The following is a 27,281-nucleotide window of genomic DNA, read 5'->3' as shown; positions in this document are numbered from 1 at the left end:
TGCATGATCAAGAGTATGATTTTAATTTATCCGGGCCTCAATGATCAATAGTTTCATGTATCGATGAGGCGCATCAACTTCTGCGGTTCGATACTGCATCTCTTCGTAATCCATTAAACTCTCCCGAGAGCTGAAGCCAACATGAGATTTATAGCGACCGAGCGCAATAAATCCACTTGTACATCGTTTAGTGTCTAAGGGGATTTTGGATACCCCGGTCCACGAAGCGGCTCCCGTGCGCATCCCTCAACGACACCCACACTTTGCGCTAACGCTACTAAGTGACTCCCAGTCGGCGTTTTTGCTACGTTCGCCCTCATTGGGGACAAATTGTTTGGCGGGGGCAGCGCCTCGATTTTGACGGGGTTCCGCTCCCCGACCGGGAACCTTAACCTCATCAATCATGCTGCTAAACGGAAAGCACTCAATAGAATGGTGTATCGACGCGCCGCGAACTCCGTTGGTCGCTGGAACCGAGCACTCAGCAGGTGGGATGGCTGAGCGGGCCCTCGGATCGATGCGTGATCCGTGCTTAGATGACTAGACTAGAACTGGTTTAGACCATAACTCTGCACTCCTCCGCGCGCTTCTGGAATCTTCAGGATCTGCCCAGTAAAGAAAAAATGCAAAGGGTCACAGTCCAATTGTGACAATTGGGCTATCTGTAAATAACATCATCGGTCTCCAGCGCTAGCTTGAGCTGCTAACATGGTGCGTTCGAATCCCGTCGGACAGTATAGATTGAAAAAATTGGTCCATGTGCATCAAATGATAATATATAAATACTGTATCTAATGTGGGTTTTATCAGTCTATAATGCATGGGCATCGATCCAATGGTCATAGTACACTTTTATTCTGAAGATGACCTTGGCAGCGGCATTTCATTGACATGCAATTTCATGTTTTGACATCTTTTACTGTTAATGTAAATGACTTGATGGACCTTTAATTGTAATTAAGTAAAATACCATATTTTCCCAAATATAACACACACTTTTTTCCCCTTAAATGAAGGAGGAACATTGATTTGTTAGCCACATAAAGCGTGTTTTGACGCACAGATGGGCATTTTTATGTAGGCCACGTTCTTACCTTCAATAATTACTGTAACAGGACGAGCAAGAGGGCGGATGTCAGTTGACTGTTAGCAGTCGGTTGCTATTGCAACTCAAATGTCTGACAGGATATGAATGCACCGTGTTAGCAGCTCATGCTAGCGCTGGAGTCTGATGCCGTATTGCATAATGACAGCGTAATTGATTAGCGGTTTCTTAGCAACCTTAATAAAGACAGTTTGTTTTTTAAATGGCTTTGTGTTGATGTTGAGAGAGACGTTATGACGGTGATAAAAACGGAGTCGCAAGGAGTAAAGCTAGGCAGTAGCAACCACAGTTGCAAAGACGACTTCAAAATAAAAGCATGCTATGGCCATTACATTGACAGCCATATTTTATTCAAAGTGTTTTTGTTGTTGGACATGGAAGCATGACATGTTACCGCATCTCAAATTTACGAGTTTAACTAAATATATACTTAAATGTACAGTAATCACTTTGTGTACTCAGGAGTGACGTGATTTTTACTTTTTGTGGTTTTGCTTGGCTTCTATATGCTAAACAATGGGGACTCACTGTTTTTATTCATTAATATATAGTAGTACATACTGTGCGTCCTGTATAAAATGGACATTACCAAACAGCATAAAAATGAACATGAAGTGTTTATAATAATGAAAGCCATTTTTATTATTACATGTGCTTCAAACAAGGACATGAGCAGAATTTTCCTAATTTCCATTACAGCCTGACATTTTCTAATAAGCTTTGGGTACAGAGCCAGATGATTCAAACATACAGTAATTGGTTGGTCAGAACAAGTATCGCACGTGTGATGCGGCGCCTTGGTGCGCGCGCGCTATATGAAGGCCATGCGACGGGAGATGAATGTGGCACAAGAGCCCAGATTTATCCTGTCTTCTCACTCATGGGCCCGTCTCCAGCTGCAGAGAGAGTGACTAATTCAATAAGTCAAGTATTCATTTATTACTTTCCTTTTCAATCACGGGACATTTTTTATAAGCTTCCCGCACCCACCTCCACAAACACACACATACTGAGAAAAGAAGCGATACGAATTCTGCAACTTGCAGCCCTTGGTGTCTGTCTGCATCAGAATAACAAAATACAGGCGCAGTTTTCAGTAAAGATTAGTCACTGTGGGAGGGCCTGCCTAATTTGGACCGGGGGGCTTGTTACGGAAAATAACACAATGCAACCGGGCTTTCTGTATTAGATTTGCGCTTTTAGCCTGCTTGACATTTCAAGCCGCATGAACTAATACATCTGTTATTTGTTGATCATTTGATTATTAACATACTTCGCTAACCAAATCAGTTGCTCTGCTGGAGATGCAGACGCAGCACAGCGCACGAATCGTTCGCCGGCCCCCCCCTCACCTGCCGCGCGCAAACACCTTTCTTGATTCGCGTTTGAGGCCTCAGTGAAAAAAAAACAAACAGAAAAACACATTTATCTACACACTTGCATGAAACGAAGCCACTCATCACTTTCTAATCTTGAATTTCAGGCCTTTTATTTCAGCCAAATGTCACCGCGCCGGCCTTGTGAATTATTGACAGACTGACACCATTGCGGAAGCACACATAAAAGGGGCTAAAAGCTCCGGCCCTGGTTGGGATTGTCCTTTCCAATCGCAATCAAAAGCTAATGCTTCTCCGCTAGCGGCACGGTAACATTTTGAGGGAACGAACGAACATGTGTTTCCTGACCCACGGCCGCGACACGCACAAAGCCGTGAATCAGTTTCAATTTGAAACAATCTCCGTTGCCCAGTGATTTCCTCAAATCCTTTTACTCGAGATGATGTCGTTGAATGTACAGAATGAAAAGGTAACCTTTAGGGTTAGGATGAGATTAAAGCACCACAAGATATCTCATCCCTGCACGGAACGGGGTCGAGCAATGCTATACACAACATATTAAACCGCGTGACGGTAAAACACGCCGGTAAACGTGGTGAGAAGGCCGACCAAGGCTTCAACATTAGCGTTTACCATACTAGGTACCTTATGGACACGAACGCCTTGGGAAGTTTTTATTTTCAAGTACTTCCCAGAAGCATGTCACAAAGTTGGTGACAACGGTCGTTAGCGTTTAGAGCAACGACTAGAAAAATGAGCCGCTAGCTAGCAGCGCTCAAATGTCCCTCGGGTGACCCCGAAAGCAGCCCATTACTTTTTGGAGGCGCTTTAAGAGACTTAAATCAAAACTGCACACGTTTGCCGTTGCTATTGATCACTATTGAAAATACCAGGCTGAGTTTTCTGTGGGTCTGATGTCAAACTGATTATCAAAAATGATAAAAACTTAATTCATTATTAGGACAAATGTGTTTTTTGGTCTTCTGTGTTGTTTTCCACCAAACACACAGAATTATTTTTCAACAAAATCCTACAGTAGAAATCCAGGGTGCGCTTATTACTTTCAAATCACTTGTGCAGCGATATTTTGGGTTTTCCAGTTGAAGAATTGAACGGTCAAATATTGGCATATCACAGACGGTTCGTAAACACTGAGAAAAAAAATAACATGCCGTTTACGTATGGGGGGGCATTATTTACCCTTTTTTTTTATATTCACGACTGATTGTGAATCAAATTTGAAAACGCTGAATCCCACAACAAAAATGGCGAAAGCTGAATCGGTGATTAATCGGACAAGACCGGTGAAGAAGGTCAAATTTCAACAGGTGTCTAGTCCACCTCACTTTCATCTCCGGCACCCTCTGGCCGCCTGACTTTGTCCTCTCGTTTGTAGATCTGTCCATCTCCACCTTGACGATCCTCGATCTGCGCGCCTACGTCGTCCACTTCTTCCTGTTCCTGGCTGACGGCGCCATTCTCTTCCTCCTCTCCCTGTACCTCCATGCGAACTTTGTCTTTCAAATCCAAGGCCAGACCTGCGTCGTGAGCCGCGACATCGCCGTTGACGCCGATGGCCCCACCCATCACATCCCGCGGGCTGAGACGTCCATCTTTGATCGGGGACGAGTTGGCTGACTCATTACTGACGGGAGATATGTCGCTGCTGCTGTGGTTGACCGATTGGGAGCTGGATGCTGAGGGCCCTTTCAAGGGAATCTGCCAGGAAGGAATTTTAGAAATAGAAGGAGTGGAAGGAAACTGTCTCCTGTGACAGAAAAAAAAAATACTGCCGTCAAGATATTAAAAAATAAGATCAACTAAGATTTATTCATTGTCCCAATTCATATTTTTGGCCGGGAGCCAATCCCGTGTCTTGTAGGACACGAACACGCTTTCAGAAGGCAGATGGGCGCTCCTACAAGACACGTGATTGATCATAAAACACGCACGCTCTCAGATAGACGCAAGACGCTTCACTGGAGCGTTGTAAATCTCTTACCTAGATTTATTTAGTAATACATTGGAATTTCAAGCGTAAACTGTGATTGTTATCATGTTTAGTCAGATATAGGCTTCACTTTAATTAGGTCTCCGGTCACCGCTAATATAACGGCGGCTCTCTGTGAGACTACAGCCTCAGGGAATGAAAGAGAAACTGAAATTTCAGCTCCCCAGCTTTTTCTTTCAATGCTTTCCCTTTGATGTGAAATGTTGTTTCTGTTGTCAGTTGTCAAAAGTTAAGAAATTAACATTGAAATTGAACACCTTTTCATCCAGTGTGTTTGTCACACATTTACGTAGTTTTGAAATCAGAGGCTGGGAGAATATTCAAAAGAGAAATTGGGAACAAAAACATGCTTGTTTTTTCCCCCAAAATGTTTAAAAGTTGACAACTTTGACGGCCGGCTCCGCCCCCCGGTTTTTGAGTTCGACAACCGTGGTCTAAGGAGAAAAAAAACCCAAGTGCTAAGTTTCGTAAAGTACTTTGCTTTGGCTTGCAACAATACAGACCTAGTTGCCATCGTTAACATGGCTGCTTTACATTTATGTAGTAGGCTAAATTTGTGCTGCTTCTGTGCTGAGAAAACTTCTTTACATATTACTTTATCAAATATCACATATGATCTGTAAATAAGATTAGCAATTTTTTCAAACACTTTTGTTCAGTGTAGTCAAAAGTCTAAATTCTTTCTGAGGTACCACTGGACCGCATACGCTGTGTGGGCGGGCGAGCTAAGGTTTGAAAGTCAACATTACAATTCTTGACAAGCATGCTATCAGTCTGGTTTAGGCTGCTGTTTGTATTGGAGCTGGTGTTTGTACTTTTAGCCTTACTTTTTAGTTGGTAAAATTCATGTGCTTCTTGTTCCTGATGAACACCATTGTTGTTTTAGTTCATTATCTTCCTGCATTCTAATCTGTTATTTACTTTATGAAGAAATTCCAGCCTGGCCTTCCTATTCTTCTGGTGCAGTCGCTCGTGCTTTTGTCTGTGACCTTTACTCAGGCCCTCATGCTGGTTGTTGTTGTTGTCACAATTTTATTTAGTCCCTTTGTTGCAATCACAGTTTCTTGCATCATCTGACATTTTTTGTAGCCTCCACGTTCAACGAAAATGTAACATGTTCTAATATTGGATATCAGGTTCAGGTGTAAGCATCTGCAAATACTGATGACACTTTGTCTCACGTTCATCTTTTGATGTCAACCATGATGTTTTCAGTCTTATCGGAAAAAAAGGCCTATTTGCTTCATCGCTTTAGGAGGGGCGTGGAAACATAATCCTCTTAACAGGACAAGTTGTTCTTGGCTGTATTATGGTTATTGTAAATACCGTATGATGCGTAGCAGCTAGATTACAATAGATAACACTTTTGATCAGGAAACAGCGGTTTGTTTTCGCCCAGCTAAATAGCGTTGCCCTTCTTTGCTTTTCTTTTACGCTCACTAATGACTGAGAATAAAAGTAAGACCATAGGAGCAATAGGTGCCATGTTTACCCATAAAAATATGAAAATAAAGAAGACGGCGCTGAACCGCTGATGATTGCAGTATGCTAATGGGATAAGGCAAGTTGTGAAATAAAAACAATGGTGCAATCTGTAACCTCTAATGCCCCAGTGAGATGATACCCCAAAACCACTCTTGACATTTATGGTTGTCTAAGTGTGCAAGTAATTTGGAAGACCATATCATCTTTTATTAATTCATACCTAAACACTAATGTTTGTGTGATTCTTGACGCAGTACAACAACTTAAAGACAGGTTTAAGACCGCGGCATGACAAGCTGTGTAAGGTTAACATGAACATTTGGTACTGCTATATTCGGGGGGAAAAAAAAAAAAAAAACATTTCTAAGCTATTATCTTGGTAAAAAAGTATAAACTGGGAATAACAATATTAAACTACTACTACTAATAATAAGAATGCATGGTGGTAAATAACCACACACAACAGGCATCCTCCAATAGTTAATAATTCAATCTACGGTACAACTTAAACAGACGCTAAAGAAAATCACTATAAAAGCTTTTTATTTAGCTTTCGTCACGTTGCATCAACAAAACCTGAAGATAGTCCAGATCAATCAAAAATGACAAAAAAAGCAAGCGGCTAGCTAGCACGGCTACAAAAGGGCTCGATGATGTCATCTCTGGTTTGCCTGTGCTCTTTAGCCGGCGGCGAATGTTAAAATAGCAACATGGTGTGGATTGATAAAAGTGCATAAATGGTTCAAAACTGTCACGCGGCGTGTGTGTGCGCGTGTATGTGTGGGCGGGGGGGGGAATAACTTTGTTACCTGCTGAGCAGTAAACCCTTTAAAGAGACTATCTCAGCTTTGAGCTCTCCGACTGTTTGGTTGTCCAGGATGCGACTGGTTGCAGATGCCGCCTATAGAAAAATATGACACATAATGCACGCACCCAGTCAACAAACCTCTTTCAACGGCGCAGCATCGTCACTCAGTACAATAAGAAATCAATAATAAAAAAAAAAAAGCAAACCAACAGGGTCAATACAAAAATCCTAGATACTTGTGAGGTCATGACGGTCACCTCAGTAAGCTCTCCGCAGCATGTGTCTTGAAAGAACTTAATGATAAATATAATTATTTAGATAGTGCGTTTTAATGGAGTCCCAAACAAGCTTCTTGGAGCCGGATCTAAATCAGTTCCCCATATCGCTCTGAAACAGAGCTAATCCCTTAAGGTTTCAAACAGACCGGTTGAAAACGGTGTGTGGTGGAGCATAAAAAGGAACACGCAATGAATGACTTGATCTTTGACCTCAGTTACCTCAGGGATCTTGTATTACATAATCATGAAATCAGAAAGGCTAGTGAGTTGCACTAGGCGCATTATGCCTAGAAGTAGAGGTAAAAATCTGGAGACATAGTGGACTACGTCCAAATGTAAGGAAAAACCCATTTGTAGTGTTTTATTTCAATGTTTTTTTTTTTATTACATAAACTATATACACTATTGAAAAAAGAACTTCAAATGACAACATACCAAGGTGTCCATGTTTCTTATTTTGAAATTCGCTGGCCTTCTCACCACGTTTGGCGGCGCCATGTAGAGCATTCACAAGCGGTGCAAAGCTGGCAGTTTAAACTTTTCACAGTTAAATATACGCATACAAAGGATGAACTCTTACCTCCGGCGATATAATTTCTTATGAAATATGAGTTTTTTTAGTAGCAACATTTCTAACCAGGAAGCAAAACGCACGGGGCTGCCACGACACCTTCATGACGGCTTAACAATGAAACGTTAACCTCTTGCCACATACATAACACGCATCATCTTACACCGATGCTGTCGAGCAACACTATCTCCGACATGTCTTATTAAATATCAAGAAACCTAATCAAACGTCGAGCCCGTGCCGAATTTCAGCTTCGAGATACATTATGTTAGCGTGTATACACACACATTATGTGGAACTTTAGTGTTAAGTGCTTGGCTGCGGGCTAAGTGTTGGGAGTATCGATGTCCGCCGAGACTCAAAGTGCGCTAAAGCTCAAGTGCTGACATATCTCACACACCGCAGGAGCATGTAAGATCTGATGTTTGCACAAACTGCTGATCGAGATCATTGTCAGCATTACGTTCTACGGCATCCACCTAAAAAAGTTCACTTTGAAATAAATGGTGGCCTAGAAGACCCATTAGCAACAAAACCACATTTTCCTTTTATATATTAGGTTTAATTGTATCCTGCACATTAAAAATACATAAAGGTGCACAACTAACTGCATGAAAGACTTTGGTTAAACATGAGAAAGCCTTTTTGCGTGTGTATTTTTACTGCTAAGCGAACGTTCATCAAATTTGTGATTTCATCACGGAGATGACAATTTGCAAACGAGATTTTTGAGCTCGAGGCGACTTCCTGGAAAGCGTATGAAATGGCATGTGTGTGGCTTTGCAACCTATTTAGCTATAAAAATCATTATTTTGTCTATAGTAAATTTGTTGATAAAACTCATTATTTGCGTACAGTTAATAGCTTTAAAAATGCATTTTTCCACTCGGCATCACCAACGCTCAAAGGCCAGGGCCAATCACAGCTCACGTTCTGGTCATGTGACATTCCAAGATGAGCTGTGATTGGTTGTTACATGAGACTTCAGCATGTGACATCATTTTCAGTTGAAAAGTGTCAAATTTAATATAATTTCTACACCAAAATATATTTCTGTCAACAAAGTAATGCTTAGCAGAATAAAACGTTATAGTAGTTATACAGTCAAACACAAAATGTACAAGATATCATTATTATCGTTGTTATGATAACAACAACAATAAATTAAAAGGATAATCCACATATTGAGCCACTTTCAGTTCGGCAATTATTGTTTTGTCTACAAGTAATTTGATGACTAAACAATTTTTCATGTACAGTACCGAAACACATTTTGCCACTTGCTGTTAACTAAAAACGACATCGCGTGTGCTGAAGTCTCAGCGTGTGAATGTCACATGACCAACAGGTAAGATGTGCCTCGAGCACACATATTGTCACATTCGGTCAACAGCTAATGCTTTTTAAAATTATTAATTGTACATGAAAAATTACTTAGTCATCAAATGAAGTACACACAATAATAACTGCTGAAAATGGCTAAACAAGTGAGACGCATTATCAATCATCAACCAAACTCTTTGCACACACTGCGTGTTTGACTGTGTAAATACTACGAATGGAGATTTCCTGCTAAGTATTTGTAAAATAGATGAAACACAGTGCGGTTCATGGCTAGAAAATAAGACATCAAGTGTAGCAGCACTCAAGGACAACAAACAGCTCATCTGGCTAAATGAAGATAAACGCCTCTAGACCATTAGCAAAAAGATCTTTAACAAGCCGTGTTTAAGGGCGCCTGAAAGCAAATGAATTCAGAGTTACTCTGCCGGCAGACACTACATTTTCGAGTAACGCATGTATATTTATGATGGAATTAGTTTCAAAAGGAAGTCCCCAGAGGAGAGTTTTTGAGTGGAAACAATGGTACGGCGCAATTGATTTCACTCTATTTATGTTATTTCCCACCGGCAGTTAGTCTCGCACAAGCTAGGAGGCGGTTTCTAATCTTCTACGCTGTACCCGCTAATAAAGAGAACGATCAGTGAGTTGAGACAACAGGGGCAAACGTGGTTAACGGGCAGATTTGTAATGATAATGGGGCTGAAATATAGCAGTCTGTTTAACGGTGAGGATGAATCATCCACGTGCAAATCCATACTTCAGTTAGGCTGCTGGAAAATAGCAAATGAACCAAGTTAAAATGGTGAAAAGGAACAAAACCATCCCATGCCATTAGACCTTCGGTGTAATTGCAGCCTTTCAAGACATAAGTGCCCGATTTTGATTCGACGCTTACGTCCTTGTTTATAATTAACATACATCTGAGACACACCCCGATTACTTGTATGCACGTACACAGCTACACAAATACTCTTGAACAGCAACAAACCAGGATGTTTTTTTTTTTTTCATAGAAATGTTCAACTTTACATACAATTAAGAAGGCCCGCCATGCTATTACACTTTTTTACACTGAAGGTCTAAGTGGCCAATTCTGATTTAATGCTCATGTCCCTGTTTATACTTGACATCTGGACCAAAGTTCACACACATATACACACCAATTACTTGTATGCACATGCACAGCTAGACAAATATCATTCTCCAGCAGCAACAAACTAGGAAAGATTTAACGTACAAAACATACATTTAAGAAGGCCCGATATGCTATTACACTTTCTTAATGCATGTAACCACAGCGCCGCTTTTTACTCTATACATTTAGTAGATTACAGTCTAAGTTGATGAGCACTATAGTCAAAGTATATGGATTGGGCTGGAATAACAATAGCAAATAAATAAATAAATAAATAACGGGAACTGAACGCCCAGTGAAATGTATATCACTACGCTAAAGAAGCACAGGTCGGATTTGATAATAAAAAAAAAAAATTGGAAGTGCACTGTTCAAGTTGCTTGAATAAATTACCGTATTTTCGCACTATAAGGCGCACCTAAAAGCCTTATTTTTTTTAATAATAGCCGATGGTACGCCTTATAATCAGGTGTGCCTTATATATGGATCAATATTGAGATTGGGATTCGTGGATGGGGAATGAAGTGATAAAGTGAGCTTAACCTGTTTCTTTTGTGTGTTTACAGTTGAACAAGGTTGGTCATATTGACATTGAGTTATTATGCTATTGAGAGTTTAGAGAGTTATTATTTGCGTTATTATTGTTATTACTTTGAGTATTACTATATTGTGATTGAAAAAGTTTGAAAATATGTCATTAATTGAGGGTGCACCTTATATATGATTTTTTTTTTAATATGTAATTGATTGAGGGTGAGCCTTATAATCCGGTGTGCCTTATAGTGCAGAAAATACGGTATAGACCGTATTTCAAATTAGAGGTATATCATTTTAAGCCTTGTAGATGACAAATTACTTATTTGGCATTTGAATTAATGTTATTCAAACACGTATGGAGAAAATTGGTCTGGTTATGAGTTATGCAGGTAACCCCCCCCAAAAGAAAAAAAACGGGGGTTGAAAATTAGGGAAAAACACTCAACTTGTACATGGAGAAATAAGGTGTGTGTTGCATATAGGCAAAAAAAACCCCCAAAAAACGTCTTTTTGCTGCCATGACCCTGCCTAAACAAATTTTAATTTAAAAAAAAAAGAAGAAAAACTATGAAATGTGTGACTTGAACTACATAATATAAAAACAGCCAAAGTGTATTTGTGCAAGACGGCTTTTTTTTTTTTTAAGCACTGAGTTCAGGGTCACTACACGGCCTCTACAAATGAGTGGTTTCCAAACGACAAGAAATGTTTACTTAGCGAGCCAAGGAAATGCAAAGCTCCATGTGTTTTGGCTTAGAGGCACATTTCCGTGTTGAGACGTCTAATTGGTAAGCGTGGCGCACTTTGAGCGGCGCGGCGAGGCAAACCCTTAAAGCCGCAAACGGTGAATGAGAAGTAGCTCGCCAACATAAACATGTGTTTCTCATCTTATGTCCTAGACCTGAAAACAATTTGCCAATTTCCTTCACGGCCAACAAGTCTTCCTTCGCCGACTTGCGGGGAAAATTTAAGATCTACGCTGTAACTATAAAGCTGAGTTTACGATTTGTTTAATGGGTATTTTGATGTGAAATATACTTTTTATACACTATTGCTCTCCAACAAGGTACTCGCAGAAAATGAAGTCGACACATTTTAATGCAAAGTGTGATTTGAAAATGACAAATGAAAGTGAAGAAAAACATGTGATGTGAATGGAGCTGAGTTTTGCCGCAATTTATCAGCGGGATTCCACTTCAGGGACAATTGTCATTAATAAGAAAAGAAAGAGTGGCACAGGCAGAAAAGCAGTATATTATATATTCTTAAATATACTTGGCAAAAGGCTAAAAAAAAGGAACATTTGTTAACTCGTTCACTCGCAAAAAAAAAATTAAAAAATTAAAGAGTCCAAATTCAGTACCAGCTACTGTATACTGTACTGTACTGGCACATAAGCCGCAGCAGAAAACATACAATAAAATAAATAAGTAAAATAAATAAATAAAATAACGCAGATAAACTACACTGGCCTATAAACTGCAGGACTCAAATCGTGAGAAAAAAGTTGCATCTTATAGTCCCAAAAATCCTGTATATTTTGAAAATGTTCTGTTTTGGGCTTGAGGAGGGTCTAAAATAAGCCGGTAGCGAATGAGTTAAGTGTCATAACAAATGCAAATACAATCTCTCTCCTCCTATTTTGAAAACATATTTCTGCTATTGCGAATGACAGACTAAGCAGCCAAAACTTGAAATGGCACAAAGTGAGCCACGAATTTCTAAATCAATCATGTCCCGGGGAGGCACTTGTACTTTTTCCTCTCAATTGAGCTGAAGCAGATGCGCCCCACATATGTTTCCCTGCGATATCCAGATGCTAGCCATGTGCTTAACAAGCTGTGGACATAAAACATTGTCTAAGATTGTCTATATCCAAGACACTTTTTAGAGCCCAGAGATCATAAAGTAAATTACGAGCCATGTTATAAAAACGGCGAGCAACGCTTCATGCCAGCGCATCACTTTTTAGAACACAGCCACTTCATCTAAACACTTAAAATTCCGAAAAGATTACCAACACTGTCTATAAAAATCAAGGCAAAGACAAACGACGGTATGGCTTAACATTACGGCCCCATAATGAGATGAACCGTACTTGTGTTGAGCAGCTTTAGTTCTGATGATAAACTGTATAATAAGGCTGTCTGTCTATGGCAGTTATGAGCAAGGGCGGCACAGGAAGTTTTAGTGCGGAGAAGCCTGGAGAAAGAGCTTGGCTCCTCTGCTAATCAATCTGGTGAGTTCAGCTGAGCACCTTTACTGGGCTCCTTTGCAATTTCAAAGTTATTGCCTGTCCAACAATCATCACAGTAAGTCATTTCAAGATTACAGGAAAACCTTTATTGCGTTGTCTGCATTGTTAGCCCGTCCCGTACTTGTTGAGATTTTCCGTTATTAAACAAAAGATATTGCGGATGATCGCATGAAAGATAAATGATTTGACGTGAGGGTGGCCTTCGCTATTAGACATAAACGTGGCTTTAAAAACCCAGCATAAAACTCCTAATCGGACGTTAAGAGACGTAATCCACCTCGTGCAAGACTTGGAATGCATCGCAGCATGATTAAATGCTTAAGTGTATTTTTTGAGATAATGCGTAGCGTTAGTCGTTATCGGCAATAAGTGGAACGTGCCGAGATGGTGATGAGGACGACGAGGCGACAACTACCTCTGCTGCGGTCAGTTCCTGGGAAAGCTCCTGGATTTTCTGCTGCTGTTGGACCAGGAGCTCCTGGAGAGAAGTCATGGTTTGCTGTAGCTGTCCAACTGGTAAAACAGGGAAAAAAAATATCTGATAGAGCAAACCTAAATTTAGGGCTGCCGCGATTAATTAATCGGATCCTCGGCGATATTAACATTTAAAAAGCCGGCAACAAACATTTCAAATCAAGTACTTTGTCATCCTACCACCAGGGGGCAATGTTTCCCCAAATGTTTGCATGACAAATGCCTCTGCTTTTTGCACCTTAATATAGTATTTACCAATGTGAAATGGCGTTAGGTTTCTCACCTGATTCTTAATATACACAGTGTTAGATGTCAATAGAGACTCATTTTGAAAAATCATATTGGCAAAACATTGGAATAAATTCGATCTGAAATGACCTAAAATGACATTTGGACTGCTAATTGATTCATATTTGCATGAAAGTAAAACATGTGTTTGGTTCTAAGTAGGCTTCTTTTTTTTCATTGGTTTACACTCAGCAATAAGTGAAAGTCCGTTTACCATAGCTGTGTTGCCCTGTGTGTTTTTGTCATAATTATTATTTCCTTTATCCATTTTAGTTAATTGTGATTGTTTGTAAGTGTCAAGCCATGAAACCTTGTTTATATACTGCTTGCTTAAAAAAAGGGCAATAAATAGACATGTTTGACCAAACATGAAAAGTAATCGTGATTAATAATGGTAATTTCAATATTGACCAAAATAATCATGATTATTATTTTTCTCTCCTGCCAATTATAAAAGATTGGAAAAAAAAGGGGAAATGAGAGATTCTATGCTTTAATTTGGTAGCTTTGGTGTAGAAATATATACTTGAACATGATATCGTGTGGGTATTGAAAATGTGAAAATTTTAAAAAATGCCTAGCAATTTATTAGAATGTAGCTACATTTTCTGGTTGTATCTCAACTTGTGTCACAGATCAAAGCTGCCCACCAAAAACTGTAATTAAAAGTCAGCCGCCATTTGGTCAGAGTCACTACAGGTGGTGGCTGTAAAGAGGCTGCACATACGATAAAGATATTAATCTCCAGAGTCTGAACTTAAATCAAATAACAGTGTCTAACCTTCCATTATCCAGCCAGACACTTGCTTTCTAATGCATCTTAAATCCTCAAACGATCAACAAAGAAAAAAAAAGGCTCTCATTTAGGAGGAGGCTGCCAGACAAAATGTCCCTCCTAATCCGAATAAATATTGTTCATTTTTTCCCATTGACTTTGAAGATTGAATTAGTTCAAGTGTTGGTGTTGGACGCGGGTGTATGATTTCAAATAAAAGCAGGCGCAGTTTGTTGCCCCCTGCTTCCAGTCACGCATGTATTACCAAACAATGCATTAAGTTTTCCTGAGCTGATTATATTATAGAAAACCAATAAACATTCATATAAATCATGAGCGTGTAAAGTGTTAAATCAAGCCTAATAGGATTAACATCAACAGTTATTGTGGCGGTCCACTGCTGAGGTTGTCAGGCCGACGCTTAAAAGCCTGATCTGCAGCCGGCTGGATGGGGAGCACGCAACCACGAAAATGTAGACTTGGGACAAAAGCTTGAGCCGGTTGATGAGGCGGAAAACCAACAGGGACCGAAACGTTGATCTTTCAAAGCGGTGGCACCTGTATTTAAAATGGGTGGGGTAGTGTTTAATATAGGTAGGGCGCTGTTTGATCTTTGCCCGCTTGCAGAATCCAACAGTTTGAGCAGGATTGCTGGAGCCAAAAAACTCATGCATTAAAGCTGGTTATTCAGTTCGGTATCCTGAAAGTGACCAAACTCTCTGAGGGCTGTCATAAAAGTAAATGCAACAGCCCTCTTATAACAAGGTGTCACTAAGGAAATGTCTGCTAGATTGGTTTCTTATGATGCCCTGCCGTATAATGACTTCTCCATATGAGCCGATCAGTCCACCGGCCTGTGTTGCCGACTTCCGAATTACCATTGGCCCGGTTTTTAAACAGCTACAGCCAAACTGTCCATGATCCAACCTTTGACTCCTTTGTACTGACAAAAATGCGTAACTTCTTATCCCCGGTCATCACAGATATGAAGCCAAGAATAATGAAGTCAATGACTTTGGCAAAGCATGAATCAGAAGGCAGCTGCATCTTTGACACACACGTGTGTGCGCGTTCCTGTACGGCTATACTTGTGAGAGCCACTTTGAATTTTCTTCCGACAGAGTGAGGACATTCTGGAGAAGTGAGGATGTTTAGGTTGGTCCTCACTTGCTCAGAACTCTTTTTGAGAGACTTGCTTTTAAATTCTAGGTTTGGATTGGGTTAGGGTTGAGGTTGGGGGTAAGAGTTAGGCTAAAGTTGAGGTTAAGGGCTAGCAAATGCATCATGTTCATGGATGTCCTCACAAGTACAGCCATACAAACACGCTTGTGTGTGTGAGCGTGTCAGTTGCTTTGCTTGTGTGCGCGCGACAGAAAGATGAGACACGATGATATGTGAGGCTTGCAGCTGGTGTTTGGAGGCTTCATATTGTCCATTCGGTAAATTATTCAGTAAATACCTCAATATAATGTACACTACATATGTCCGGGTCTGTATATCTTAATAGCCAGCTGGTCACCAATATGGTGCCCAAAGACAGAGAGTGGCCAAACAGCCGCGCAATTCCATTACGGCCTCAGCGCAACTGAAGTTGTTCCAAGATCCGTTCATTAATTGCCTATGTGAAGTTGCAGGCAAATCATAATGGGAGTCAAGGCCCCGACTCTCGAGCTGTTGCTGGCGAGAGAGACTAATGTAGTCCAGCGTTCAACTAGATACATCACCTTGTTGCACTTGGCACTAGCGAAACATATGAACTTTAACAAAAGGCGATTTGAGCAGTCGGCAGCAGTGAGACGCCCGGTCGCTATTATTCGGCGTAGAGGGGAGGGACGCAGCCAGAGGTAGTGGCAGACAAAGCCAAGGCGGTGGGAGTATTGTAGAGTAATTGCAACCCCCACATTCCAATTGTTGACTACAACAGTCATTAACTACAATAGCCGCTTGGCTACCGCACGTAATAGTAAATAAGCTCCGACCGACACTGGCTGCACAAGAGTGTTATGGATGTATCTTTTACAGTGCAAAGTACATGCTCAAATCAAATCTACTCAGCTCAGAAATGAGAAAAATCCGTTTTAACATTAAACTTAACATCCATAGGTTATACAAAAAATATCTATTCATACCTTGTGCAAAACTTGCCTAAATGACACAATTAAGTAGTTAATATCTACTGGTAACTTCTGTGCAAAACCTCCATTTTGCGATTTGCTTCTTTTCAATTCATCGATTTTTAAAAAGATGAATTAATTTGATTGGTTGCTGGCGAATAACTACTGAGGAGGACGCAGATCTTGTTAATTTTGTTCATGTGTATGCCAAAAGACCACAACTAACAAACAAGTCAAATACCTTTCTGTGTTCTCTAACCAGAGTGTACAGCTTGACGCTCTTAATTGAATCATCTGGAGACACCATAACCTCTCCGTTTTAGTAATATTCAAGTATGAACTCAGACGTTGGTTCAATCTGCTTGCTTCTTTTATTGAAAATAATGTAGGCACAAATTCAGCTAACGCGAGCTGCAGGTAGCTCCAAGAGGCACAGGCTGCTAACATCCAACTGACATCCGTCCTCTAGCTCATCCCGTTACAGTCATTATTGTAAGTAAAATTCAGTCAATATTTAAACGTGTGAATAAAAAACAAAATAATAAAAAAAAATTAAGTTAGCGCTTATAGGATGCACCCATACTTTGGGCCTTCATTTTTTGAAAAAAAAGTGTGTTTTATATTAGGAGGATTACGGGATTTCTATTTCCCTTCATTTTAGTGGGGGAAAAACTGCAAGCATTTCTGTTTGCGAAAAGAAATTCAAAATGAGCGAACTTCTTGAACCGAGATGAGTAAGCGGCATCAGAAAAAAAACGGGCAGTGAGTCCACGCTTTGTTGAAACGGTGTCTTATTGACACCATCCTGGATTTTAATTATATTGACGAAGAGCGAGGGAAGCATCTCCCTCACGCTCTCCCTCTCCGTATGACTCTGACTGCTAGCCTGAGATTCCTCACCTGTCCAACACGGGAGCCGCACCTGTCACTGTGTACTTAATCACCCACAAGGGCCAACGCTGGGCCCGGACGCCACACAGTGCCATGCTGCATGCACAACCAACCAACACGCGCACAAGCGACACAGCAAATTAAAATGAACTTTCTCGCCACCTACGAGGCAGAGCGCGGCTGATGATGATGACAGCGAAGCACTGGATATAGTCGGCGCAACGACGGAAGAGCGATGGAAAGTGGGGGGGCGAGAGAAGGTGGGCGGGGGGGAGGGGAAAGAAAAGTTGTCATTTCCCGACTCCTCATTAATATTCTGAGGTTAAGAGCTTTTCAGCGAAACGTAATTAATTGAGCTCGAGCCTGACAGTAAACAAGCAATTTCAAATTAAAGCAAAATGACAGCGGCATCATTTGTTAAAAACGCGCAGGGCCTCCCAATTTTGGCAACGGATAAATGAGGGAAAATGTTAAGGAGGGAGAAACTGATGAAGATATTAATCTTCACCTGTCTGTGTCAGCGTGCCACTCATTGCTGCGATGTTGCTCTCCATCTTCTGCAGATGCTTCTTGTCCTCTCGGCTGTCCGTAATGAGGGGAAGGATGTATTTCTGCAATTAAAAGCGTGGCATAATATTAGACTTCTCTCCGCTGGGAAGAGGAAGAAAGATGAGTAGGAGACAGTGGCACCAAGACGTGGCAGTGCAGGGTCAAAGACATTGTTTTATTGGACTAGCGCATCATTGTGTAAGCTGTGGCTGATTAAGTGCACATTTCCGTGTCCAAGCAAGTGATTCAAGTATCAGGTGTTGAGGCCATTAGCAGATTAGAAAATGCCTTCGCAGCTGTTGTTATTATTGCTTTAACATTTTAGCCATCTATCAAAATGGTTCCGTGTTCAAGTTGGAGGATCTGATTTAATGTTTTCAATTATTTGCGATCCAGATTCATCCCGCTGTCATTTACTTTTATTTGCTTTCTAACAAGTCCAGGCAAATGACAATGAGTGAGAGGGGTAAAAAAAAAAAAACCCAGCAACAACAAAAACCCATTAAATATCACCCTAATCGATAACTGAAATAACGATAAGGCCCAGAAAATATAATACCAGCCAAAACATTGAAACAGTTGATTGTGTACACGTGCCTCTTTTCCGGTTTCAATCAAAAATGTACATTTTGGTGCATCCCCTAAAAAAAGGACTACCTCCAGAGTCAATCTGGAGCGAGTTTTCTGTCCAGCTCAATTGACACCAGGCCACAGCGAGTAATAAACACTTTTTAGAGGGGGGAAAAATTAATGAGTGTCAACATGCGGCAATTAATAAATAGTGTGACTGAGGTGTTTACAAGGTGCACAATAACATTAAGTATGGACAGAAGCAAGGACATATGGTGTGACTGGCGCTATGCTCTTGTGATATGACAACAACCTGGGCCGTCTCGCCGGGGGATCCCAACACTGACTGTTAACACTGTGTATTTGGCAAGCAAAAGTCTCTTGACAAAAAACAAGTCCTATTGAAAAGTTCATGTCTGGATTTGTCATATTTCAAAGTGGAAAACGGAGAGTCTCGAGAATAAGATCAAGTGCTCAAGCTTCTGTCTACCTCCAAAATGCACGTAAAGGCTTCCACATGCCACTCAGACTGCTACTACAGTAATAACCACTGTGGGATTAATCGCACCGAGGACAAGGGGCCCCATGAGCTCATGTTCAAGTGCCGTTAAGCCTGATAATAACCAGGGTGATTATTTTTAGATGGTCAGATGTCAAAATAAGGGGTTGAGCCATGTTAACCACTATATGTTTTAAAGAGAAAAACATAACTGCGGGGAAGGAAAGGGGTGTGAGTAGACGTAAAAAAAGAGGGTCCTGCTTTAATGTCAAGCAGGATCGCTTTTATAAGCGGAACATAGCAAAGTTACTGCAGAGATGGCGGCTATTCCAGCACTATAATTTATCAAACCAATGCACTGGCCACCAATGTGAATGTAATAAGAGCGCAATGACAGATCCATACACTTCAAAACATATAGCCAACAGACAAAAAATGACCATGAATGCAGAGGAAAAAAAAAAAAAAGTCGAACAGTGTGTGGCCTACTGCACCTTGTAAAGTTGATGACAGCTATAGGCTATGCCCACCATCATGATGGCAAAGGCACCGTAGTCCCTCCATCTGTAGCCTTGTGGACCTTGACAACAGGATCAAATAATTTCATGTCAACAGTTGAGCTGCATACTGTATATAAACCTGAAAGCCTACTGTATGAAATCTGCCCGAGGCCTTCAGAATCAACAGTGCAGGCATCGGTAAAATGTAAGTGAACGGGCCCACGTAGTTATTAGTCGCGATAGCTAATCAGATCACGAGTTGGTGACAGTAAGCCCAGCTAGAAGGCCTCTCATTGAACGTGACAACTGAAACGCACAAACCGTGTTTTTGTCATTTTATTTCATTCATATTCAATTAATGGGAAATAAATGAAATGACAAATATACAAACAATGAAAATGCTCTTATTCAATGTGTAAATAAATAAAATGCATTGGCGCAGCTGTGTGATTGTAGTGGAAGTACAAGAAACTTGTGTCATTGTGTCGCTGTTTACTTTTATTATCAATAAGTAGATGGTTTTGTGATTTATTATTTGGGATTTATTGATGTTTAAATGCTCCGGAAAATAGCTTGCGTTGTACACGAATAAAGTGATCCAATGCCCAGTAATGCATATGTGTACTCCTATATATGATTTCCATCATAAATGATGGTATTATGAGGGGTATTTAATCATGACAATGAAACAAAGCAGACCTGAAAATCAACAAGATTACGTTTACAATTTTGTTTTGTCCTCTTTTTTTTTTTTTAGTTGTACAAAGTTATATTAATGGTGGAAACGCTTTTAGGTTTTATTTCTCTCTCTCTATCTCTCTCCCCCTTCCGCTCTGAATAGCAAAAATTTGTTTTTCTGCATTCTGACAGCCATCTTATACCTGCTGTAAACAAGACAAAAACTGAAGCAAGCAGTAATTAATTTAGTCATTTGTCGATGTTTGGCTGAGTGACAGATACTGTGAAAGTATGTTATTGTCTAAGCTGTCATGAGGGCTAACTGTCAATCTGGGAATTCCCCACATTAGAAAAGCAGTGAACTGAATAAGACATTAAACAACAAAACGTGTACTGCTGACACTTGTTCTTTTAGTTAATCCTGTGGCGTTGAAATGGAGGAAAAAAACAAAAAAAACAGACCTCTGAAGCAGAACACAGGTACAGCATTCTAGCGCCAGTCTGATTTTACTCAATGTGACATTTTCTACTGGTTTCCTATTATTCGGCATTCAAACTGAATGAAAAATCGACCGTTGCATTGTGTGGTATATAATTTCAAGGTGAATGGTATTCGTTTGATACAAGGGCATATTTTATTGCCGCTGCAGCATTCAGGGATGAACCTGTAACCTTCCCTATCTAAAATTTTTGAATCATTCCCCAACATTTATATGGTAACCACATAAATTTGGGTCTTCATCAAAATTATAGCTGCGATAGACTGTCACCTGTCCCACAATGCAGTGCGTCTGAAAGGCCTCAGAGTCCTTGGTATGGGTGGTTGACCCTGGACAAGACTCACTGCATCACTTTGGGTCTTCACCTGCGCTCCCCTCCCCTTTTGGACCTTTCTCTCTTTCTCGGTCTCTTTTTGTCCCACACTTCCACACTGCCACCTTCCTTTTTTTTTTTTTTATTTGGTCACTTAAGCTGAGGAACGGCGGACTCCATCCCCCAGTTTTCCAATCTCCTCTCAAATTTATTGGGTTCAGTGGAGGCCTTCCTGTCCTTCTACCACATGGAAATAGAGATCAGAGTATCCATTACTTCGACAGAGATGGATGCGGGTCCCCATGTACGGTCCCTATAACAAGGACATCAATGGGAGGTAGCCCTCTCTTTTCGGCATGACCCCCCATACAAGACTTCCCGCTCTCACCTCATTATGCAGCTTCCTTATAGCCGTTTTGATATAAAACCCCCCACTATGGACGGAGAGCCACGAGTCCTCCTAACTACATGGCCATCCCATCAACATCACTTTCATTACAAAACATGAGATGCCGGGGGAGTCAAGGACAGTGTGGTAATAAATGAGGGTGGAATACATCCGGAATCATTGTCATATGGGTTAAGCATTACGCAGACTTCATTCTGCATTGGCAAAAGTGGACAGCACTCATAACCTCTTGGGGTAATAAAGACACAAGTTGCTTTGTGGGGTGTTGCCAGGGTGGAACTGTCTGAAACGCACAGTGCCATATTCTAAGAGTCTGAAAGCTCCATCAAAGAGATTTCCAATACATGGAATAATGATCACGTGTAAAGGAATCCTGAGAATTGTTTAAGAAAGTAGAATAACATTCAGTTGAAAGTAGTGACCAATCATAACACTTCAGACATCCACTCTGTATATGCTCTAAATCATTGATGATACAAGTATTAACTCGTTCTATTCTATTAGCTCAATCTCCAATCTTGCACTTTTAAAATGACAAATTTGTCAAATCAATTGACTTTATCGCAGAGCCCTAATCAAAGCAATTGGCGAACCCTTTAAGAACATTTGCAACCTTAACACGCATGTGCTACTTTTGCCAACAATGGTAAATGTTCCAAAGCGCAGAAATCGATCCACTAATTTCAAAATACGTTCATTTTACACGTTTCGTATACTTACACCATTCTGAGGAACAAAAATGAGTGGTTGCACTCACCGTGTGGAACAGCAGCAAATTGAGGAGAGTCGAGAAGTTGCGATGGGCCGACAGTTCTCAAAGGCAGGACTTCTTCTGTGCTGCCCGAACGCCGAATGGCCAACTCAACCTCCTCATCCGTCAAGCCTGCAATAGATTATGACATTTAAGAAACTCCTGAGGTTTTGGTGACTTACTGTACATATTCACAACAAAATGGCTCCTTTGCTATCGTAACGCATACATTAATACTTTAAATTCTCCTTAATATGAGCTCATTCAATTTCAACGTCTGTAAAGTCGAAAGAACGTATTTTCCTTTCATAATTCAAAACTTCCTGAAAGAGTTTGAGGGCTATCCTAAGCTTAAGGGATGCCCATCAAGGGGACAATGTGCAAAGCGTCCCTCCAATGAAATCTGAAACCCTGCAAGCCTATTAACTGTCACCAAAGGCAAAGAAAATAATTCTGTCCACTTCTCCTTGTTATATTTCCCATGTGGAAATTTCATACACCCCAGACGGCTAAAATGCATTATTTTAATTTCTTCATTGTAATGTAAATGTATTACATAAATTTGCAAATGCCAATATAATTTAATCTTCAGATCTTTTTAATGATTTTAGTTTTGATTAAACTGCAAAGCGCTCCCTGATGGAGAATCAGAAGGGAGGAGGGAAAAAAAAATCTAATATGAACATTCTCTTTTGTGGGAAGAAAGGGCTGTAGTCCAAGCTGCATGTTACTATTGATGTGAGTCTAAATTCAATGAACATTGGAGTTGAAACACAGGATGACACACTTTATGAATGTATGAAGCCTATGAAGTAACTAGCCGAGTGTCCCAAAATCTTCAAAAAAACACACGGTAATGATGAAGCACAACTTATGGACATTTTTAGACACATCTAGTATAATCTTATCAAATAGAGTAGCTTTATTGTCTCGTACAGCGGGTAGACAAAGATAAAGGGTATAGGTTGCTCGTAAAAAGTAGACGTCAGTGATTGTAGTCTGAGACCCACCCATTGTTGTGACGGTAGTCGTCCTCTTTAAAAGGGCAATTCTGCCTTGTACAGTTTGTGTATCAAGATAATTAAATAGCCATTGTTCTGCTCATTTCTATATAACTGGGACACCAAGGGGCAGCATAATGCATACTACGTATTAGAAGAAAATTTGATAAAGAAACAGAAGAAGAGGTCTCAATAAAGCCGCCATTTTAGTTGCTGTTTTTTTGTAGTCGTTTTGCATGGCATTTTCAAATGAAAAAGATTGTCATTACACAAAGTGAATGCGCTTTGATTGACACGCAATCTTTTAAAATAAACCTCAATTGGAAGTGCAAGCTTGAAGCAGGTGCTTGTGTCGGTTTATCAAATTGTTTTATTTTTAAATGCGTCATCTGCATCATCAAGCATCATCTGAAAGTTACTTTAAAGACACTATGTACATATAACATTATACAGGTACGATCTAAACGGTAGTGTTTGTTGACCTTAATTCGTGATCGCTAGCATACTAACGCTAATTACAATTGCTAACCGTGAGTATGAGCCAATTTTGTTGGTGTCTAATGATTTATGTGATTAACATAACAAACAGTAAGTGTTGATATCCACTTACATTTCAATCATTTCTAAATTATCTAAAAACATTAAATAAAATATAATAGATTTTGTGGGGGCAGGGGTGCTTGTGGGTGGGGAGGGGTCGATAATTCAATGATTTGATGGAATAGTCTAGGGGTGTCAAACTCGTTTTAGCTTGTAGGCTGCATGCAGGAAAGTCTATCCCCAAGTAGGTCAGACCGATAAAATCAGGGTACATATTTTTATAACTTTAAAATAACAACTTCAAATGTATTATTCTTTTTTTTAATGCTGTTCAAAATGTTACAAGCACAACATCGTTATTAACCATAAAACATTAACAACCATTCACGCACCCAATCACACCTCAGGACAATTTAGTATGTCCAATACACCCACCATGCATTTTTTTTCGAGTGTGGGAATAAGCCGGAGTACCCGCACAAAACCCACGCGGGCTCATGCAAACGCCACACAGGAAAGCGAGTTGAATTTGAACTCGGGTCCCTGAACTGTGAGGCGGACATGCTAACCACCGCGCCAGTGAGCCACCCAACGGTTGAATAATCGGCAACAAATCTTTGCCATCCTGTAGTCTACATAAGGTTCTGAGTGCCAGGAAGTGGTGCGCACCATTTGCTGAGTTTGTGCAGTCAGATTGCATTGTCAAATAAGCAATAATGTGTCCCTGGATTCATCTGACCACAGCAGACAATATGGTGGCAGAGTATTGAGTGAAATGAGCATAGATCTCCGTTTCACTCGACATTTAGATTTGCTTTTCCCTTGAAACCTAAAGGTATGCATGCCACCTCGCGAGTTTAACGAATGCAAATTTTAATGACTGAGCAGTGATGAATTCATAAGAAAATGAAAGTCAAATCAAAATAAAAAAAGTAAAGCTCTAAAGATTAAGCTCTCTGGTCAAAGTACAGCTACAAAGTTGAGCTGTTGGTGCTGATCATTTTGAACACAGCGGCAAGAAATGAAAGCAGCCTTTAGATCCTGCAGAAAAGAGAACAAGATTTTACATATAAAAGGAAAGACTAAAAAGGGTTGGTGAAATTTATTAGAGGTTCCAAAACCTGTAGAATGACCCCTGGACCCCCATTTCAGATCGACCCATGGGGGTGATGAATTTTTAAGACATAAATTACACCTAATGACGACACCATAAAAAAGAACAATAATGGAAAGCTATTCTGTATTTCATTATACTGTATTATTTGGTGCACCTGATACACACAGTGCCTGTTTATGAGTCACAGTATTAGCAGATGCTCAGCCAACGCATTTGCTTTGACCTTGCCATTCTCATTGGGGCATGAAATTACGGTGCTGGCACCTCGATATTACAGCTATAAATACTGTAAACTGCATATCTGGACTACGTTTTCTATTGTCTTTCAACATAAACCTGATCGGTATTTATTTAAAGGAAAACCCATTGCTCGTCAGGTTATTTACAGCTCTATTTCCACAGCCTCATATTCTCTCGGCATTTTTAAGGGCAAAGAGGCAGTGGGGCTCTTTTATTAAATCAATTTCTCCAATTCTGGCACTCCTGGACTTTATGGGTCAGGACCTTGGCAGGACGGTCAATTACGAAAATTGTGGGCTGAAATATTTTGGGTAAAAGGTGAACGCATTTTCTAGGGGGCCTTGAGAGCAATTAGATTTTGGATATATTTTCAAACAAAGATCAATGTTACAAATGATGCCAAGTAGAAGAAGGTCAAGAGGATATTAAGGAGCGGAGCGTAACATTGACACGTTGAATAAGTTGCGCTGATGGCCCTTCGCGTCCTTTTAGTTTGATACAGCCGCTAGAAAACGGCACACGCTCTCATAGGGTATTCATTTATGTATTAAAAAAAAGAGGAGACTGCTCTCATTTCCCTGCTTTTATCGCCCTACTGATGACAAAGTAGGCAAGGCCTCGACTAGGTGGCGCCGTGGAGTAATTTATAACCACATCAATCCCTTTACCTTCTTTGCAGGCCTTGGTCATTGTCATTTTTGTCCGAGAGGTGAGTCACATAACCCCACTTACATATAGCATCCCATTAATATGTGGGATGATGAACCTTATCCTTACCCTTACCTTCATACCAAGTACAGTAATAGACCAACTGCCTACCTATGTTCTCCGTGACCCTCACTGGATGGCCCTCTACTCAGGGTGAAATCTATTATTATTCTGTGACCTCACAGCAAAGGGCCGCACCAGTGAAAAGAAACAAGTCGGGCCATCAATTACATGTAATTTCAAGAAAATCGGCCCTACCTATTTTACATGCAAAGAAAGAGCTTCAGAAACAAACTCGGTACAACTGAGGCTCGGTCAAAGTGACATGAGACATGATGGGAACGTTGTTGACTTAGTCCTGAGAATGAGGTTTTTTTGCTAATTATGAGTGTGTAGCCGCTAATTGTCGAGACTAAATTGCGGCTCCGAAATGGCTTTCAACACTTACTGGTGCCTACATGTGTTAATTGTTGAGGGCGAAGACAGCGTAATCTCCTAAATGAGACGCCATCACATAATATTCCAGTCAAACGGTAAAACGCATTTAATGGTGGTGCCAGTGAGGCAAAATTGCTCAGTTAACGTAGGACCCACGTGCAATTCATTTCCCAACTCCCTTTGCAAAGAAAAAAGAATGTATCTGTTTCATATCAGGATTCATATGACATCGAGGTGACAAACTTTCAATTTTTCAGCCGGTTCATTCAACAAGGACTCGGAGAGGGCAGCTACAAATATTGGACTGCATAATTGCCAATTCATACCCCGGAATTGACAGTTGAGGGAAAGCAGAAATTATATTTTTCAATGAACACTGAAATAAAGCAAACTATTAAGATGTCTTTGAAAATGGGGAGATATGACCACAGAGGCATCCTTCAGCGCATATTAGGGCACAAATGTGCAGTGAAATAATATGCACGAGCAAGATTATTGTGTAAGGATTCTGCAACATGCAATCAAAGTGGGTCCCATTTTCCCCTTCATCAGCTGTCCAGCGTAAATATTGCCAGCAAGAGGAATCCAATTTAAATTCCACTCTACCCGGAGATAGTATTGTTTCATTTTATGTGTGCTTTGACATTTCTGGCTGTTAATATAAAGTAAAATCCAGAGGTATTTACATAAATATGACATTAAACTGTATTAGAAATTAAGACTGACGGATCTGCAGTGGGAGACGCAGGATCATTTGACTTTCTAGATCAAATGGCGAGAGGACTGAGGCTGTATTTACGCTGCAATGCACAATTTCAGACTTAGTTTGGAAGACCAGATTTTAAAAATTAAAAACTGGGACACGGCTAGGTTGCTGATTGTGAAATATGCAATAAACTCTCACCGGGAACTATTTAGAACAAAGTTATCGCTAGTCAATCTGGTGACTAATGGTTGTGTTATTACTTGAACTAATGCTAGATGCTAACTTGGATAACAAGAGCCCTCTTTTTTTTTTTTTTTTTTTTTTTTACTTGGTCCTGGTGTTGTGCCATCAT

At 40.4% G+C, this 27,281-nt stretch overlaps 1 protein-coding gene across 2 annotated transcripts in view; it reads right to left on the bottom strand.

Moving 5' to 3' along the window:
- Positions 1 to 1,496: 1,496 nt before the first annotated feature.
- pex14 (peroxisomal biogenesis factor 14) overlaps positions 1,497 to 27,281 on the bottom strand; it is a 51,725-nt gene continuing 25,940 nt past the window's right edge. The window contains exons 4-10 of one of the 2 annotated variants that reach the window (XM_088408959.1): positions 22,186 to 22,311; positions 19,523 to 19,608; positions 17,919 to 18,021; positions 13,284 to 13,381; positions 6,748 to 6,839; positions 3,789 to 4,210; positions 1,497 to 2,001 (exon numbers count right to left, since the gene is read on the bottom strand). In XM_088408959.1, the coding sequence (XP_088265085.1) occupies positions 1,967 to 2,001; positions 3,789 to 4,210; positions 6,748 to 6,839; positions 13,284 to 13,381; positions 17,919 to 18,021; positions 19,523 to 19,608; positions 22,186 to 22,311 (962 nt within the window). In that variant the 3' untranslated portion in view covers positions 1,497 to 1,966. Of the gene's footprint in view, positions 4,211 to 6,747; positions 6,840 to 13,283; positions 13,382 to 17,918; positions 18,022 to 19,522; positions 19,609 to 22,185; positions 22,312 to 27,281 lie in introns of both variants that reach the window. The other variant, XM_088408961.1, reaches the window with a different exon arrangement.

This window comes from Hippichthys cyanospilos, chromosome 2 (genome assembly GCF_059441005.1).
Source record: "Hippichthys cyanospilos isolate Australia breed blue-spotted pipefish chromosome 2, RoL_Hcya_1.0, whole genome shotgun sequence".
Classification (NCBI taxonomy): domain Eukaryota; kingdom Metazoa; phylum Chordata; class Actinopteri; order Syngnathiformes; family Syngnathidae; genus Hippichthys; species Hippichthys cyanospilos.
Note: the sequence above shows the minus strand (reverse complement) of the source record. Positions and strands in the feature narration are given on the sequence as shown.